This window comes from Bubalus kerabau, chromosome 23 (genome assembly GCF_029407905.1).
Source record: "Bubalus kerabau isolate K-KA32 ecotype Philippines breed swamp buffalo chromosome 23, PCC_UOA_SB_1v2, whole genome shotgun sequence".
NCBI classification, from domain to species: Eukaryota; Metazoa; Chordata; class Mammalia; order Artiodactyla; family Bovidae; genus Bubalus; species Bubalus kerabau.
Window position 1 is genome coordinate 4,585,222 of NC_073646.1, and position 17,680 is coordinate 4,602,901.

A 17,680-nucleotide genomic window follows, 5' to 3' on the forward strand; every position below is an offset into this window, starting at 1 on the left:
CTGGTTTTCAGCTGCGGGTGATTCTGCCCTCCAGGGGGCAACTGGCAGTGTCTGGAGTTTTAGTTACCTGTTTGAGACTAGGAGGTGCTCCTGGTAACTAGGTAGCTGAGGATCCTGCTAACACATCCTCCAGTAAGCACATAGGTATGTTAGGATATAAATAAATACACGGGGCAGCAATAAGAAAGTACCAGAGAATAAGTGGCTGAAAAAGATAGGTTACTTTTTTCACAGTTCTGAAGGCTGTAGTCCGAGACTTTTGTTAGGGTCCTCTTTAAAGATCCCTGTTTCCAAATACAGTCACGTTCTGAGGTGCTGAGTGTTAGGACTTCAGCATATGAATTTGGGCGGGGGACAGAATTCAGCCCTTAACAGCACCCCCACCCCCCAGCAGGGAATCTGATCCTCCCATCTTCAACAGTGTGGAGGTTGAGAGGCCCTGGTTAGGGGATACTGTTGTGAGTTCTCACTCTACGTCCCTGTGCACTAACATCCCTTCTCACACTGCTTCCCACACGCCCCTGCTGGGTTGGAAGCTCCTTAAGGGCACTGGCTTTGAGTCTTTCACTCAGTCTGTGTCCTCAGTGCCTAGTCCAGTGTTGAGATCATGAATGAATGCAAGCTCCCAGAGGGCAGGACCTTTGGCGTGATTTGCTGCTGTCTGCTGCAAGGAGCCCAGTGCCTGGCAGGCATGTTTGCTGAATGAGTGCTGAATCTCTGGCAGGGGAACCTTTGACTTAAAAACCTGGAGCTGCCTCCTGGTCCTCATTCTCTTGGCCCTCCCCTCCGCCTTAACTTGGCCTGTTCCGCAACCCCCCAGCCCCGCCTTCCCCATCTTCAGTTGTCACAGGATGGGTTGGGGGTTAGGAGGCAGGTTGTAGAGCGGCTCCCCCACCTTCACTTGGTGACAGGTCGGTAGAGTAGAGGGAGGTTGAGTAGCTGTGTCGCATCAGCCTCCTCCCTGCTGCTGATGCAAGAGGCCTGAAAGGAAGGCAGGGCGTGGAGGTGGGGCTGCCATGTGCTCTGACGTGCTCTGGGGTCAACAAAGGTTCTGGCATAAGGTTGTTTAACCTTGTGCGTCTGTATATATGTATTGACTGTTTCTAGGGGAGGGGTCAGTGCTTTTATCAGATGCTCTTAAAGAGATCTGTGATGCTGAAGACCAAGAACCATTTCTTTAGCCCAGCAGTTCTCAAACAGTGTGTAGCAGAATCGTCCCCTGGAGGGCTTGTTAGACACGGCTTGTTGGACCCTACCTCCAGAGGTTTGGATTCAGGTTTGGGTGGTGCCTGAAAAATGTACATTTCCAGGAGGCCGATGATGCTGCTAGTTCAGGGACCACACTCTGAAAACTACCCTGTAAGCAGATGTTCAGGGTTGCACGGTGGCGGGAGAGAACCTGGGGAGCTCTTGAGCTTTAAGTGAGATGAGGTCTCTGCCAGCACCTGGAATGTGGCAAGTGCTCTGCCGGCTGTGTAACAGGAGAGTGAAGTCGATTTTCAGTCATCCCCAGGTGCAGCCCCCATCTCTGGAGAGGTAATGAGGCTGCAGCCCTTGTGTAGTCCAGCAGGACTAGACACACCCCACACTCTGATTTTTGTATTTTCCGTATACTCTGGGTTTAGCCGGATTTGGTTTTGGTTTTGGCTGCGCCGGGTGTCTGTTGCTGCACTCAGGCTTCTTGCAGTGGCTTCTCGTTATGGAGCACAGACCCTAGAGCCTGTGGGCTCGGTACTTGTGGCTCACGGGCTTAGTTGCACCACGGCGTGTGGGATCTTCCTGGACCAGGTATCAAACCCATGTCCCCTGCATTGGCAGGTGGATTCTTACCCACTGGACCACCAGGGAAGTCCCTTTAGCTGTTTCTGAGGTGCAGTGAGTATGGTCTCCAGAAGGCTTGGAGGAGAACAGCCTCCAAAAGCTGTGACCTACCTCTGCTCCTTCATAGGTGTGGCCTGGCTGGTTGCTTACTCGCAATTTCCATTTGTTGAGTACGTTCCCAGAGTGATTTTCTTTCCTTTTTTCTTTTTCAGGAGTAAAACGGTACCCTTTTGTTTGTACTGCCTCCTTCCACACGAGCACCCATTTGGCTAAAGAAGATTATTACCAGATACTAGGAGTGCCCCGGAACGCCAGCCAGAAGGAGATCAAGAAAGCCTATTACCAGGTCTGTGTAGAAGCCAGATTTTAGAGCCGAGACTGTAGAAACGATGGTGTGGATCTAGGGTGACCTTGAGCCATGCAGTGCATGCGCCCATACATGTGGGTTGTGTGCTGGCTGATAAAGCTGGCTTTGCTAGATCATGTTTCTCAGTGCCTGTGGCCACGCTGGTTAATGTTTCAGGAAATGGAGACTCAGAACCAGAGATTTTCTTTTAATATTTTTCCATGGCTATTTTTGTATTTAAGTCTATTCTGTGTCTTCTGAATCGGTAGATGTGGTCGTCTAAATTTTAGATACTCATTCTTTGCATTCAGATACAAGTTTATGAATTTAGAATTAGTATTTTTTTTTAAACTCAAAAAGTGTGAAACTCCCATCATCATATCCCAGAATGTGTTGGGCTGATTGGTGAAGTGGCCTGTGAGGTATCTCAATCTGTGGTTTCTACACTTTTGCTCTGATCAACACAATAAAAATTTAAAAAAACTAAAGAGCAAGGGTGCCAATGTAGGAATGCTATCTTTTGTATTTTGCCTAATACAGATGTTAAAAATAATTAGGTACAATCTGTTAATATCATTTGATGGAAGAAAGAGCACCTTAATACCATAAAACCTAGGGAAGCCATAATGTCAGAATAAAGAAGATTAGTTTAATAAGGTTAATAAATACAATTTAAATTTTAAAAGTTACTTGGAGTTCCCCGGTGGTCTGGTGGTTGGGATTCCAAGCTTTTACTGCCGTGGCCTGGGTTCAATCCCTGCTTGGGGATCTGAGATTCCACAAGCTGTGCACAGTGTGGCCAGAAAGAAGAGAAGTTTTTAAAATTATTTTTATGTAAATTTGCTATGAGTCTTGATTTTTTTTTCTTTCTTTTAAAAATTTTTTTGGTGGGGAAATAAAAACTTTGGCTAAGCCTAATATTTGTGAACCAAGTACTGATCAAGACCAAACCTAACAGCTTATGGCTTGAGTAGCTATTCTCTCCACTCTCTGTCTCTCTTTCTCTTTTTTTAATGGGTAGAACTCACTGGTCTTTAGTTTATTCAAAGAGTTGTATAAGCAGCACTGCAATCAATTTGAGAACACTTTCAGCACCTCGAAAAGAAACCTCACACCATAAGCCCTTATTCCCCATTCTCCTCTCTCTTCTGTCTTTTAAATCGCTAACCTACTTCCTGTCTCTAGGGATTTGCCTATTCTGGACACTTCATAGAAATGAAATCATGTAATATGTAGGCTTTTGTGACTTTTTTTTTTAACTTTAGAATAATATTTACCAGGTTCCTCCACGTTGCAACAGATAGTAGTACTTCATTCCTTTTAGTGGTCAAATATTCTGTTGCATGGGTATACTACGTTTTATCTATCTGTTCATCAGTTGATGGATACTGATTCTCCACACCCTCTCAAACATTTATTTGTAGAATTTTTGATGATGGCCGTGCTGCCCAGTGTATCATACCTTACTATAGTTTTTTTGTTTTTATTTTAAAGCCAGAACATATATTGCGCGACTAATAGTTGAAATCCTTAAGATGAACTGGATGCTGAACAGCTGCTCCCTTGGGTTTAGGTGCAGTTCTGTCACGGAATCCATGCCTGAATCTGGGGTATACAATTTTTAGGTGCCTCATTCGACCAGTCCTGGTGGTATTTGGTCTTTTAGCTTTAGCACTGCAATTATACTTTCTCTTCGCTTGGCAGGGTAGCCACACTTGCCACAAGTCGACTTGTGAAGGTGGTAGGCCTTGGAGCCACAGCGGCGGCGCAGCGTGTGCGTCTTACTCCGTCGCTTTCCAAACGATGACGTTCCCTTGGTCGTCTTGCTTCTGCCGCGGAGACCGAAGCCCTTATTGTAGTTTTGATTTGCATTTCTGTAATAATTAGCCATGTTGAGCATCTTTTCATGTGCCCTTTGGCCATCTGTTTGTCTTCTTTGGAGAAATGTTTATTTGGGTCTTCTGCCCATTTTTTGATTGGATTTTTTTTTCTTTCTAATATTGAGCTAGCTATATGAGCTGTTAATATATTTTGGAAATTAATCTCTTTCCCCCATTCTGTAGGTTATCTTCATTTTTAGCTTCCTTTGCTGTGCAAAACCTTTTAGGTATAATTTGGTCCCATTAATGTATTTTGTTCTTTTTTCCATTACTCTGGGATACGGATCCAATATGATGTTGCTGTGATTTATGTCAAAAGTGTTCTGCTTATGTTTTCCTCTAGGAGTTTTATAGTATCCAGTCTTATATTTAGGTCTTTAATCTATTTTGAGTTTATTTTTGTATATGGTGTTAGAGGGAGAAGGAAATGGCAACCCACTCCAGTGTTCTTGCCTGGAGAATTCCATGGACAGAGGAGCCTGGCGGGCTGTAGTTCATGAGGTTTCAAAGAGTTGGACATGACTGAGCGACTGTCACTCATGGTGTTAGAAAGTGTTCTAATTTTATTCTTTTATACATAGCTGTCCAGTTTTCCCAGCACCACTTATTGAAGAGACTGTCTTTTCTCCATTGTATAGTCTTGCCTCCTTTGTTGTAGGTTAATTGACCATTGGTGTGTGGACTTGTTTCTGGTGCCAGACTGTTTTAGACTGGCTGCACCGTTCTGGATTTTCACCCACAGTGTGTGAGGGTTCTGATTTTTCTGCGTCCTCGCCAATACTTATCTTTTTTTTTTTTTTTTAAACAACTGATTATTGGTTTATTAAAAAGGTGGTAATAGGCATCGGCAGTGGTGATTTCCACCTTGCCTCCTGGCTCAATGCTGATGGAAGTGATCTGCTTGACACTGTGCAGGTCGATGAGTTGCTTGTGGATCCTCATCTGCAATCGATCCCAAGTCTTAGAACCTTCACTGCAAGGAGTTTTCCTTGTAGTTATTCTCAGAGTCTTGGTAGGCATCCAAACAGGTCCTTTCACTTAGAGATTCTTTTCCTTCTCGCCTCTGATCAGATCAGCACACACCTTCTCCAGAGACTTCACGTTGCGGCTGGTGTGGGTGATCCTAATCCGGTGAATGGCCACCACCGGCCCTACGGGAGTCTTGCCGGTATCTTTAAAGGCCATGGTGCGGCACGGCTTCCTGACTGTCTTGTTCCTCGGCCAGAGTGAACAGTGGTGTCAGGAGCAGGAGCAGGTGGCACCGAGCTCCGCTGCAGAGGCGACTGCATCTTCCTCAAAGAGCCTGTCTTTTTGATTCAAGCCACCTTAGCAGGTGTGAAGTGATATCTCACTGTGGTTTTGATTAGCTTTTCCGTCTTGGGAGAGTAAATAGCTTGTCTCTCCTTTTGAGCTGGAAGGTCAGGTACCTGGTGGCAAAGGTAGGTGAAGATTGGCGAGATGGAGACTGGGACCAACTTATTGGGACATGTGAGGCCCTTAGCACGTACTAGAGATTTCGTTTAAGAGAGAGTAGAAACCATCCAAGTTTTTAGGTGTGAAAATTAAAAAATTGGGTAAAGTTGTGTAATTTGAAACCGAAAATTTAGAAAGTAGGCTTTATGGAGCATACTTTATGCTTTATGGAGCATATGCTGGGGTTGGACCTTGATAAAAACTTTTCATGTTTACATCATTTAATCCTCAAGGCAGAAGACTTGGCTAGGTTATGACATGCTGCCGAGGCCTCACAGCCAATCAGTGGCATTTAGGAGACTAAAATGCAGGTCTTTCTGAGTGCAAAGGGCCTTTCTTTGATCTCAAGCGCATCAGCATTTCTTACCTTGGCCTGGAACCAGGCTTGCGACCTACCGTGATCTACTTTGTTGCCTTCAGAGCTCCCTTCCGGCCGAGCCTCTGCCGTGCTTCTATCACATGTTGGTGTGAGGACCAGTGTCTCGGGTGCAGAGTGAGCAGCCAGCTGTGGGCAGGGATGGGGCCGGCCGTCCCCACAGTTCCTTTTGGCTTCAGGACTCTGAGCCCTCCTTGCCCTCACACCAGGGAAACCCACTGGGAAGGCATCAGTAAGCTGCAGCAGAGAGTCAGCACCTGCAAAGGTGTTGCACAGCACTGCTCAGCGTGGCCAGGAGGAAACCTTTGTGTTAGAGCTGCTCAGGTCTCCTGTGTACTCTGGACAGCCAAGTTAGGATCGTGTTTGGATTTTTAATATTGAAATCTGTGTTTTGAATAGGTAATGCATTCCCCTTGTTCTGAATTCAGAAAGTACAGAGAAGTGTGCAGTGAGAAGACCTCTCTTTCCCATCCATCCCCTCCCCTCTGTAGCAGTCAGCCTTTCCAGCTTAGTGTCTGCTCTTCCAAAACTAATTTATACAGCAGATGTATCTATCCAGTTATTTCCCTCTTTTTACGTAGATGATAGTCTAATCAGATTTACTCTTTGGCATCTCTCACAAAGGGCCCCAAGTTCTAAAGAATTAGTTGTTATTTCTGTTGAGAGATTTGTTGCAGTTGAAAACCATATACACATCTCAGAGTTGAAGAGAGAGTTTTCTTTCTTTCCCTTTCCCAAAACTCAGTTTGCCATTTTGTAATAAACTTTTGATCAGAATTGAAAACTGAGCACAGTTCATGAAGTGTATGTTCTTAATTCTGGCTGTGTGGGTTTCGCTTTTAGTTTGTTTTTATTGAGGGGTAGTTGACATATTAGTATCAGGTGTACAACAATGATTCAACATTTGTATACACTATGAGATGATCATCATAAACATCTAGTTAGGGATGATTTAGTTTTAAATCTTGTCTTAAGAATTGCTGTTGTGAAGTCTGATAACTGCTACAAAGGAGGTGAGGTGTGACTGGTGTCTGGGGTTCAGTTTTAGTGATCATCTTGTGTCCATACTAATTGACCGTTTCCTCCCTTAGCTTGCCAAGAAATATCACCCAGACACGAATAAGGATGATCCCAAAGCCAAGGAGAAGTTCTCCCAGCTGGCAGAGGCCTATGAGGTAACACGGCCCACCAGTGTGTGCAGTCCCTGTCATTCAGCTGTGTGCGTGGGTCAGAGCGTGTTGCACTGGCAACCTGACGTGAGAAGGTTCAGTGGGAAGGCCATGTCCCCCTCCAGATCACCTTGTTGAAGGGGAAAAAAAAACAAACTTCACAGTTCCAAAATGCTCACATGAGATCTCACTAGAAATCTCAACAAAGAACAGAACCCAATAATCCGTATTCCCAGTCCCAGTCACTGGGATTTTAGCTGGGTCTGGGACCTTCTTGTCAGATTAAACAGTTCCATGCCTGTTCAGTGACCTCCCCCTCGTAGGGATGGTGGATGTTATAAAAGCAGAAACCACCACTGCCCTAGAGGAGTGTAAAATGTCATCTGAGAGCGAAGAGGGTGTGAAACAGCTGCTGAACAAGTGCAGAGTTAAATGAGAGCGGACCTCCTTCTCAGACTCAGCCGTGCTGAAGGGGAAGGGGATATGTAGGGTGTCGTGTATCAGCTGTGTGTGTGTGTGCATCCCCTGCCCTGCCTCCGACCATTTGAGGGTAAGTCACAGATGTGTTCTCTCTGTTCCTAAGCGCTTCTGTGCGTGCTCTAAGGGCAGGAGCATCATCTCCATAGCCTCAGTGCGCTTGACAGGATCAGGACGCTTAATGTCGATAGGCCGCCACCACCGTCTGTACTTGATGTCCATGCCCGGGGCCCCGGGGCCTCGGGGGCACTGACTGCCGGGCTCTTCTCGGCAGGTCCTGAGCGATGAAGTGAAGAGGAAGCAGTATGACACCTACGGCTCTGCTGGCTTCGATCCCGGGGCCGGCAGCTCAGGGCAGAGCTACTGGAAAGGCGGTCCCACGGTTGACCCAGAGGAGCTCTTCAGGAAGATCTTTGGGGAGTTCTCATCCTCCTCTTTTGGCGATTTTCAGAGTGTGTTCAATCAGCCTCAGGAGGTAAGCCCCTCATTTTGAAGAATTGTTCAAATTTCAGCTGCTAAGTGTGATTTTTTAGTAGTTTCTGTTTCTCAAAGAAAAAGATAAAGCAGCTTAAATGGAGTGATTTGGAGGCAGCCATCTTTGTAGGAAGTGGTTCCAGTATTTGAAAAACCATTAATAATGTGTACATTCAGTTCTACTGTATTCTTAGTTGCTTAATCAGGGCAGCCCCATGGCTCTGAGAGTCTGTAGTTAGTGATTATTTTATGGAGAGCCTGTCTCGTTATTCTGGGAGACGCAGTCCATAGGGAGGCACTGCCAGTCCTGCCTCTTCCGTGTTTATGTCTTGTTTCAGGCATTATCAGAAGAGAACCCAAGGGTGGGGGGAAGTGTTTTATGATGTAAGTTATGATTGTGGATCATTTGAACTGTTAGGAACATGTGCAGATATTATCTGTGAACATTTTCAGTTTGTTGAAAAGCACATTTTCATTTACACAACAGGTATTATCTGTTGAAAATCGTGAGGAGTAGAGCAGAATCAGTTGAGTCCCATCTGTTCTTAACTTGACAGAGTACAAGTTAGAAAGTAAAAGTAACTAGGGGAACAGATGAATTGGTGGAGCCATGAATAGGATTTTTAGGACAGTGAAAATACTTTGCATGATTCTATGAGGAGGATGTTTGTTATTATACACTTGTTCAGACCCATAGAATATCCAGCACCAAGAGTGAACCCTAATGTAAACTGTGGGCTTTGGATGGTCATGCTGTGTCAGTGTAGGTTCATCCTTGATAAAAAAAAAAAAAAATGTATCATTCTGGTGAGTGATGTTGATTACAGGGTAGGCAGGCTGTGCACGTGTGGGGGCAAAGGTGTGAGAGAAATCTCTACCTCCCTCTCCATTTTTTAAACTTAAAACTGCTTTAAAAAATAGAGTCTTTAAAAGAAACAGTAACTGTAATCTCCTAGCTAGCACTGTCCCTTACTTTCAGAGCGGTAACAGTGGTCCCTTGATTTCTCTAGTACATCATGGACTTGACGTTCAATCAAGCTGCCAAGGGCGTCAACAAGGAGTTCACCGTGAACATCACTGACACCTGTGAGCGGTGTGATGGCAAAGGGAACGAGCCCGGCACCAAAGTTCAGCACTGCCACTACTGCGGAGGCTCCGGCATGGTGAGCCTGGTGGGCCCTGCCTTCCCCCCGGGCTCCTACCTCTGCCGCCTCCCTGTGCTTCCCCACCTCTCCTCTTCTCTGTGTGCCAGTGTACCTGGGGCTTTGAGAGCTCTTTAGTAGGTGGGACTCTGTGATCTAGAACCTTCTACATTGTCCCAGGAGTGCTCTGTACAGAAGGAGGAAGGAAATTCTGCTGTCTTCTCTGAAAATACATTTTGGGGTATGGTGGTAATTTAAAATTGGGGGAGGGGAACTTAAATTTTGCTTGAAGTGTAATCTTTTTTTCTTTTTCTTTTTGGTAAGTTTTAGATGTAATTCACACTTGTAAGACTAGTATGAATAAGCACTCCCTCATTCCTTTTACCAAGCCTCAGCAGTTGTTAACATTTTGTCCCATTTGGTTTGTCATTTATAGTGTATATTTTCTAAGAGCAAGAACATTCTTTGATGTAACCACAGTATGTTCTCAAGATCAGGAAATTTAATGTCCAAACAATATTGTTATCTGTACTTACTCAGAGTTTTTCATTTGTCCTTATAATGTTCTTTTTACCCCAGACTCAGGATGCCAGTCTAGGACCTTGCGTTGTGTTTGGTTGTCATATCTTTAGTCTCCTTTAATCAGTAACGATTTCTCAGTCTTTCTTTTATGACCTTGACATTTTTTAGGATTGCAGACCAACTGCTTTGTAGGATGTCCCTCAGTTGGGTCATCTATATTTCCTCATGATAAGATTCAGATTATGCATTTTTGGCAGAAACAGCACAGAGATGAAGTGCCCTTTGCGTGGATCATGTCAGGAGTCATGAAGTGTCAGTTTGTCCCATGAGCGATGATGATTACATTTGATCCCAGTCAGTCAGTTAAGGAACTGTCCACCAGGTTTCTTCATTATAAAGTTATTATTTTTCCCTTTGAAATTAACAAGGAATTTGTGATTTACCTTGACACTATATAAATGTCCTGTCCCATCAAACTTATACCCAGTACCTACAGCATCCATTAATCAGTCTTGCTTAAATCAGCTATTACTGTGACTTGAAAAATGGTGATTTTTCTGATTCCAATGTCCCTTCTCTGTTTTTTTTTTTTTTTTTTTTTATTAATTAATTTATTTGGCTGTGCTGAGTTTTAGTTGCAACATGTGGAATCGAGTTCCCTGACCAGGGATCGATCCCGTGCCCCTCCATTGGGAGCACAGAGTCTTAGCCACTGGACCACCAGAGAAATCCCCTTTCTCTGTTTATTAATTGGCATTCTACTAAAAGGAAGAGCTTTCTTTTCTTCTCCATTTATTTATTCTTTCATTTGTATCAGTGTGAACTCACGGATTCTTATTTCATTCACTGAACCATCATCACTATTCCTCTGATGCACAAGCTGTCCCTGACTGTGCTTGTGGAAGTCTCTTCTGGCTGGCTCCTGTATTTTGGTGTGTCCCATCATTCTTTCGGCGCTTCTTTACTTTGTGTCCCAGCTTGCATACACTTGCCTAGCCACATCCTGGAACCAGCCATTTCTCCAGGGAGTCCTGATTCCTTTTAACTGTCTAGTAGGATTTAGGAACCAAGATCTGTGCTCCTGGTGTACTCATTGTATCTGGAGTGTCACTGCTTCCAAGTCCTCTCAGCTGACTGAGACAGGAAATAAGTGTGTGTGTGTGTGTGTGTGTGTGTGTGTGTATGAGTGCACATTCCTGGGTCAGGAAAATGCCCTGGAGGAGGGCATGGCAACCCGCTCCAGTATATTTGCCTGGAGAATCCCCATGGACAGAGGAGCCTGGCAGGCTACAGTCCATAGGGTCGCCGAATCAGACATGACTGAAGCGACTTAGAACATGCACACATGTGCACTTACAGACATATGTTCGATACCTATCTTGTCTTTCCATATTTTTCATGTGATAGAGTATATATATATATATATACGTGTGTACACTGATCCATCCATTTAACAAACCAGTGAGTGCAAACTGATAGTTCCACTTTCAGCCCAACACCACAAGGCTTGTCTAGTCTTCTGCCTGCCTGTCCATATTTGAAACTAAATAATAAAGAGAGATTATTAATTTCTAACGAAGAGAAATCTGGCTCGGTTACCCTGTATATTTACTCATTTGCTCAATCCTGTAACATACAAAAAGTAATTTGAGAACTGTCACTCATACCACTGCAAAAAGCAATCCTGCTTAACTGACATTTGGGTATATGGCCAAAATACTGTGCTCAGCTTACTCAGATCACTTCTTTTTCTCCCCCTTCACTGTGATTATATTATCTGCTTAAAATGCAGGTAGGTTTCCACTGACTATGTTTGTATTCCATTTATATGGTTTCTTGTTTTAAGGGGGTTGGGAGATTCTCTACTGCCCACCTTTAAAATAAAATCCTTGCCTACCTGCAATGCAGGAGACCTGGGTTCAATTCCTGAGTCAGGAAGATCCTCTGGAGAAGGAAATGGCAACCCACTCCGGTATTCTTGCCTGGAGAATCTGATGGACAGAGGAGCCTGGCAGGTTACAGTCCATGGGATCACAAGAGTCGGATACAACTGAGTGACTAAACCACCGCCAAGTGTGTGTGGGGACACAGAAGTTGTCTTTGAGTGCATAGAAGAAAAGCATAAAAAAGGAAACAAGTCCCTGATAATCCCACGACTATTAGTGTTTTGATGTGTCTCCTGCCAGTTGTTGATGAGGAATATCATTTTTGTTTTATATTAACTAGTTTTTGAACATGTTGTACATGCAAATCATTGAAATTCAGTGGGTACAAACTGAAAACTGTGTACGATGAATCTCCCTCTCATTCTTGACTTTTACCCTTTGAATTCCACTCTCCAGAAGCATCCTGTCTTTCTAGATGCAAGCCTGTGTAGACAGGTGTGTCTGTGTGCACCTTATTTTCATACCAAAGATAGAATACAACTGTTAGCCCCATCTGTACCTTGGTGGTTTTGTTTTGTTTCTAGTTCTCACTGTGTTTGGGAAATAGTCTATGTTTATAGCTGCCTCAGTTGTTCTGTGGCCATGGTATTCCTCCCTATGGATACATCCCCTTTTGTTCAGCCAGACCCCTGTTGCTGGATGCCTGGGTTCTCATCTTTTCGTTTTTTTTGGCTAAGCTGAACAGCTTGCAGGATCTTAGTCCCCAGATCAGGGATTGAACTCGAACCCTTGGCAGTGAGAGCAGAGCCCTAACCACTGGATCACCAGCTTTTGTCATTGATTTTAGTTGTATTTGTCTTTTGACTTTGGATGTATTTTTGCCTATTTGTATGTAGATTTCATCAGTTGAGAATCATAGTGAAATTTTTCCTATTTTTCATTTATTATAATGAAGGCATTTTTCCGTATCTTTGAGTACTTTTAAACATTCTCTTTGTTGGCTGAATAATAGTCCACTGATGAGGGCTTCCCTGATGGTCCAGTGATTGAGACTCAGAGCTCCCAATGCGGGGGCCTGGGTTCGATCCCTGGTCAGGGAACTAGATCCCACATGCATCCACTAAAAATCCCACGTGCTGCAACTGAGACTGGGAGTAGCCAAATAAATAAATAAAAATAAGTTTCTTTAAAAAAAAAAAAATAGTCCGCTGATGGGAGTCCGCAGTTACCTGTACACAATCTTATAGCTTAGTCTGAAAAAATAAAATTGTGCCTGCTTTCCTCTAGAGGGCGTGCTTGGAGAGGATGAAGATTGTCGTGGCTACTGTTTTACCATCGGAGTCACTGCCTCTTGTTACAGATACTTTTTATTGATCCCAGTTCCTCTCACATCTGAGGTCCTTTCTCCAAGGTCCTGAATTGTTGTGACTTTCTTTTTTCATATTTCTTTGGTGAACATTGAGATAATACGGTAAAACTGAAGGGTGTCTATGTGCAGAGATATTTTTTCTTTAGCATTGAAACAAAAATATTAAAATGGAAATTGAGGTCTATGTACATTGGTCATGATGCATCATGAAGGTGAGAGGGAAAGGCATGTTGCAGAGTGAGAATGCAATACACTCTTGTAAAATATTTACTTAAAAACTTCTTTATGGTGAGAAAGAGAGTGAGTGAGTCATGGGAGGAACACCTCAAACTGAGCTCCTATGAGCAGGTCACCCTGGGAGTCAAGGTGAGGGGGAGATTAATTTTTTATATATCTCTGTATCCTTTGATTTGTTACAACAGCGTGTTGATAATTTACCCTCACCCCCTAAAAAATCCCAAGGATGTTGAGTTAAAGAAAATGGTAACTGAGTTCCATTGTCCAGTGAAGAGCTGATGGGAGTGGCCACAGACCATAAGGCTCCACTTGTGCAAGGGGCTGGGAGCTGAGGAGGCTCCTGGAGCACTGGGGTGAGGGTGGCTGCAAGAGGAGCCGCTTGCCTCCTTGCTTATGGGCATCTGTGACGAGGTGGGACTGTTGGGGGCTGTGGGGGACAGAGGCCTGTGCTGCTCCTCCCTTGGGGCAGGCAGGGGCAGCTCTGGGTGGGAGTTGCTTCCAGTTGTCACTTCCCTCTTTCTTTCCCAGCTGTCCCTTTTGTAAAGGGAAGAGAGGGTTCTCTTTAAAGTGATTTGCTCGGCTCTGGGGGCTTGGGCACCTTCTGTAGAGAGGCAGTGTCTCATTTTCCTGTCTCATATAATCAGGTTTGGTTCGGGATTCAGGAGGCAGTGTGCTCTAGGTCAGGTTAACAGTTTGAGCTCCTGCAGCTTGTCCTCAGGCAGTGTGTTGTAGCGCAGGCGCACACCACACATACGGGTCTTCGGTGAGACGTTTCTCATGCTCGTTGTGGTCCTAGGGCCTTGCTGTCAGGGTGCACTGGTGTCTAAGGGTCCCATTTTTTTGTCTTTGTAGGAAACCATAAACACAGGCCCTTTTGTGATGCGCTCCACGTGTCGGAGGTGTGGTGGCCGGGGCTCCATCATCACGTCTCCCTGTGTGGTGTGCAGAGGAGCAGGACAGGCTAAGCAGAAGAAGAAGGTGGTGATCCCCGTGCCTGCCGGTGGGTCTGGGCTCCTCCACACTCGGGGGCTGGGAGCTGAGGCCATCTGCCCTTGTTTTTGGAGCCGAAACTCGAGGAGAAACCACAGTCTCCTGTGTTTTCGTCTGTACCAGTTACCCTTAAGATCTGTGCGTGTCATAGGGAAACGGCACCTCGCGTGCCTGCCCTGCTCCTGCAAGAAGCAGCTCCTCCACCTCTTTCTGTCCCAAGGCCAATGTTGTAGCCACTGCCCGCCCAGCTGGCCAAGCCACCCTCTGCCCCCAGGGCCAGCCTATGACCCCCACCCCCCACCCCAAACCAATCCTGTTCCTGGAGTGGTCTTTGCACAGGGTGGTCTGATCACGTCTCACACTGTTGAAGACTCTGTGGCGATTCTCGGGCCAAAAACTGACTTCTAGCCCCTCTTGGTCTCAGCCTCCTATCTTCTTAGGCTCCCCCTTGTTGCCTTGCTGCCTGCAGCCTCCTCATCCCCAGGGGAGCCTTCTGGAAGCATTTCCTTAGATGTTCCTTTGGAGCTGTGATCCTTTCCTTCTAAGCACTTATCTCTGTTTGTAGTGATAACGTGGTGTTGTTATTCAGCTAATAACTGTCTCCCCTGTGGGTGTGCTCAGTGGCATCCAACTCATTGCAGGGACTGTAGCCCGCCAGGCTCCTCTGTCCATAGGCTCTCCATGCAAGAATACTGCAGTTGGTTGCCATTTCCTTCTCCAGGGGACCTTCCCGACCCAGGGAGTGAACCTGCTTCTCCTGCATCTCCTGCGCTGGCAGGCGGATTCTTTAGTGCTGTGCCCCACTAGACTCTAAACTCACTGGGGTACTAGGTGGACCTGCTGGTAAACTTGAATAAGTGAATAGAAGGTGCTTTCATTTGGTTATCGATTACTATATGCCGCACCTTTGAAAAGTGACACTTTACTTGTTGCCGTATTGGGTGACTGTGTTGTTCCTTGTTAACAGGAAACAGGAAAGAGTAAGTGGGTGGGTTGTAAATAGATCCAGTGTAGAAAATGCCTTCAGACATCCCAAAATAATTGTTCTCTTGCTTACAGGAGTCGAGGATGGCCAGACTGTGAGGATGCCTGTAGGAAAACGAGAAATTTTCATCACATTCAGGGTAGGTGCTCTGTTTGCACGGCCTCTTTTGGGCCTTTGCTCTCGTGGAGAGGGTGCAGCCCAGGCTTCTTATGGGTGAGATGGGAGCTTCATGGAATGTGTCTGGCTGTTCAGGTTTCTAAGGCAAGTGGTGGCCACCTCAGCGGGGTGATTAAACATGTGTTACATCAAGCTTTTGTGCTAAATGTGGAGAGAACAAAGTTACCCCAAGGTGTTTACAAGTTGGCAACAAAGCACTCATAAAAATACAGAAAACATCTTTTATTTTTTATTGATGTATTGAATTGTTCATGGGGACAGTAGGTGCCAGAGCTACAGATTTACATGTGATGTGCAGGCAAAGTTTTCTGAGGCAAGGGTAACAGAGGAAGTGGCACCTCTGCCACTGATTCCACCAGGCATGTCCCTGAGGTGGTGCGGCAGGCGGAGGCAAGGTGTGTGCCAGCCTCGCCTACAACGGCGAGCACTGCCGGCGGCCTGCTGCCTTCGGGAGGAGATGGCGAGGGGGCTGCACTGTGGGCACCTAGGAGCAGAAGCTGGAGACACACATGTTGGCGTGAGACACCCTGGTAGCTCTCGGTTATGGACAGGGAGTGAGCGGGTTGCAGGCCGAGGAATGAGGTCATCTGTGTAGTTTCAAACCACACGAGGTGGTGTCATGTATTGTTTAGGGACATGTAGAAAAGGTAAACAGACGCTCCTAGGAAAGATGGAGACTAAATGTAGTGGCTGCTGCGGAGGGGTGAGCAGGAGGGGGAGAAGTCACCTGTGTCCTGGTCTTCTGTGACCTAAGCAGGGTTGTGTGTACAGCGTGTGCTAATTACTTGTGCTGATTTACATATGTGTGAAATATTTCATAGTTTAAAACAAAGACAAAAATAATGTAAAGGGTGAATCTTTAAGACTGAGAAATTGAAGAGAAAGGTCTCAGTCTGGAAGCCAGTCTATGAAGAAGGTTTGATAGCGAATTCAGATTGTTCCCAGCTGATAGTAGAGAAGAAAAGAAGAAATCACTGGAAGACAAAGAATGTCTTTGAGATAAAAAAAAACAGTGCTTATAAAATCAGAATCATTCCAGTGCTGCTAGTCTGACTTGAAGGTAGCTTGTACCAAAAGACTCTGGAAAGTAAACCCTTTCTTCCTTTGTAGACTGTATTAATCTGTGTCTCTAGTAAAGTAAGATTTTTATATTTTTTTTAATTTTCAAAATTTAGTTTTATTTCCCTCAAGACTTGAATAGCTTCATCTGAGAGGACACTGTGGCATTGCAGTGAAGGAAGAAGCTGCCCTGTAACTCCCGGAGCCTGGGGGAGGTGGGCGCTTTGGTGAAAGTACGCTGTCTCCCTGGATGCTGCACGCTGAGCCGCGGCTGTGGTCTGCTCTCCAGAAGGACTTCTCTGAGTGTTGATAACCCTCCTTTGCTTGGCCATAGGTGCAGAAAAGCCCTGTGTTCCGGAGGGACGGCGCAGACATCCACTCGGACCTCTTTATCTCCATAGCTCAGGCCATCCTCGGGGGCACCGCCAGAACGCAGGGCCTGTACGAGACCATCAACGTGACGGTAAGAGTGCAAGCCCATTCTCACTGCTCTTTTCTTTCTAAAACGGAAAATGGCTGAAACCTGGGAACAACCTGGCGGAAGGCAGGAGGAGTATGGGCCACACCTTGGGTGTGACTTGGCTGGGAAGCAGCTCCTGGGCCATGTCCATCCTGGTGGGCTTGGCAGCAGCTTCAGTGGCGCCCCAGGTTGGCTCTGCTTCCTCCCAGGTCCTACTCCCTGAGCTCCTTTCCTCCTGCTGTGGGCTCGCCACCCCAGACTCCTGGCCCCCAAGCCCGTCACAGGCTCTGCTTAGGGTGGACCCAGCCTAGCCAGTTTCTGTGTGGTGTTTGGTGGGTTTTATCTGGAAACCTGAATGGAGTTCTTTTTGGGAGTAAGATGGTCTTCATGTCGTGAGATGTTTTCATTTGGGCAGCTGGAGGTGGAGGAAAACCTGAGGTTCCTTTCTTTATAGATCCCCCCTGGGACTCAGTCAGATCAGAAGATTCGGATGAGTGGGAAGGGCATCCCGCGGATTAACAGCTATGGCTACGGAGACCACTACATTCACATCAAGATCAGAGTTCCAAAGTAAGTGCCTCCTGGTGTGATGAGGCCCACCCACTCACTGCAGCTTCCAGCACCAGCAGGAGCCGGTCGAGGACTTCTCACCTGGCAGGCAGGTGCTGAGCCCGACCGCCCGGCCTGTGTGGCACTTCTGCTGTAAGCACTGAGGCTTAGGCAGGTTACTTCTCCCTCTAAGTCTGTCCTGCCCAGGTGCTCCTTCTGAAAGCGGACGTGATAAAAAAGTTCGACCTCGCTGAGTTGCTGGGAGATGAAATGAATAACCCATAGGGA

General features: G+C 45.9%; 1 protein-coding gene and 1 pseudogene across 2 annotated transcripts in view; one reads left to right on the plus strand and one right to left on the minus strand.

Annotated features, from left to right (window-relative positions):
* The window catches only part of DNAJA3 (DnaJ heat shock protein family (Hsp40) member A3), a 30,909-nt gene that overhangs the window by 6,957 nt on the left and 6,272 nt on the right, over positions 1-17,680 (plus strand). For both annotated transcript variants that reach the window (XM_055561507.1, XM_055561508.1), the window contains exons 2-9: positions 2,034-2,167; positions 6,988-7,071; positions 7,817-8,017; positions 9,027-9,179; positions 14,025-14,172; positions 15,222-15,286; positions 16,718-16,846; positions 17,298-17,413. In XM_055561507.1, coding sequence (XP_055417482.1) covers positions 2,034-2,167; positions 6,988-7,071; positions 7,817-8,017; positions 9,027-9,179; positions 14,025-14,172; positions 15,222-15,286; positions 16,718-16,846; positions 17,298-17,413 — 1,030 coding nt within the window. The remainder of the gene's footprint in view (positions 1-2,033; positions 2,168-6,987; positions 7,072-7,816; positions 8,018-9,026; positions 9,180-14,024; positions 14,173-15,221; positions 15,287-16,717; positions 16,847-17,297; positions 17,414-17,680) is intronic.
* LOC129637893 (40S ribosomal protein S20-like) lies at positions 4,707-5,232 on the minus strand (annotated as a pseudogene).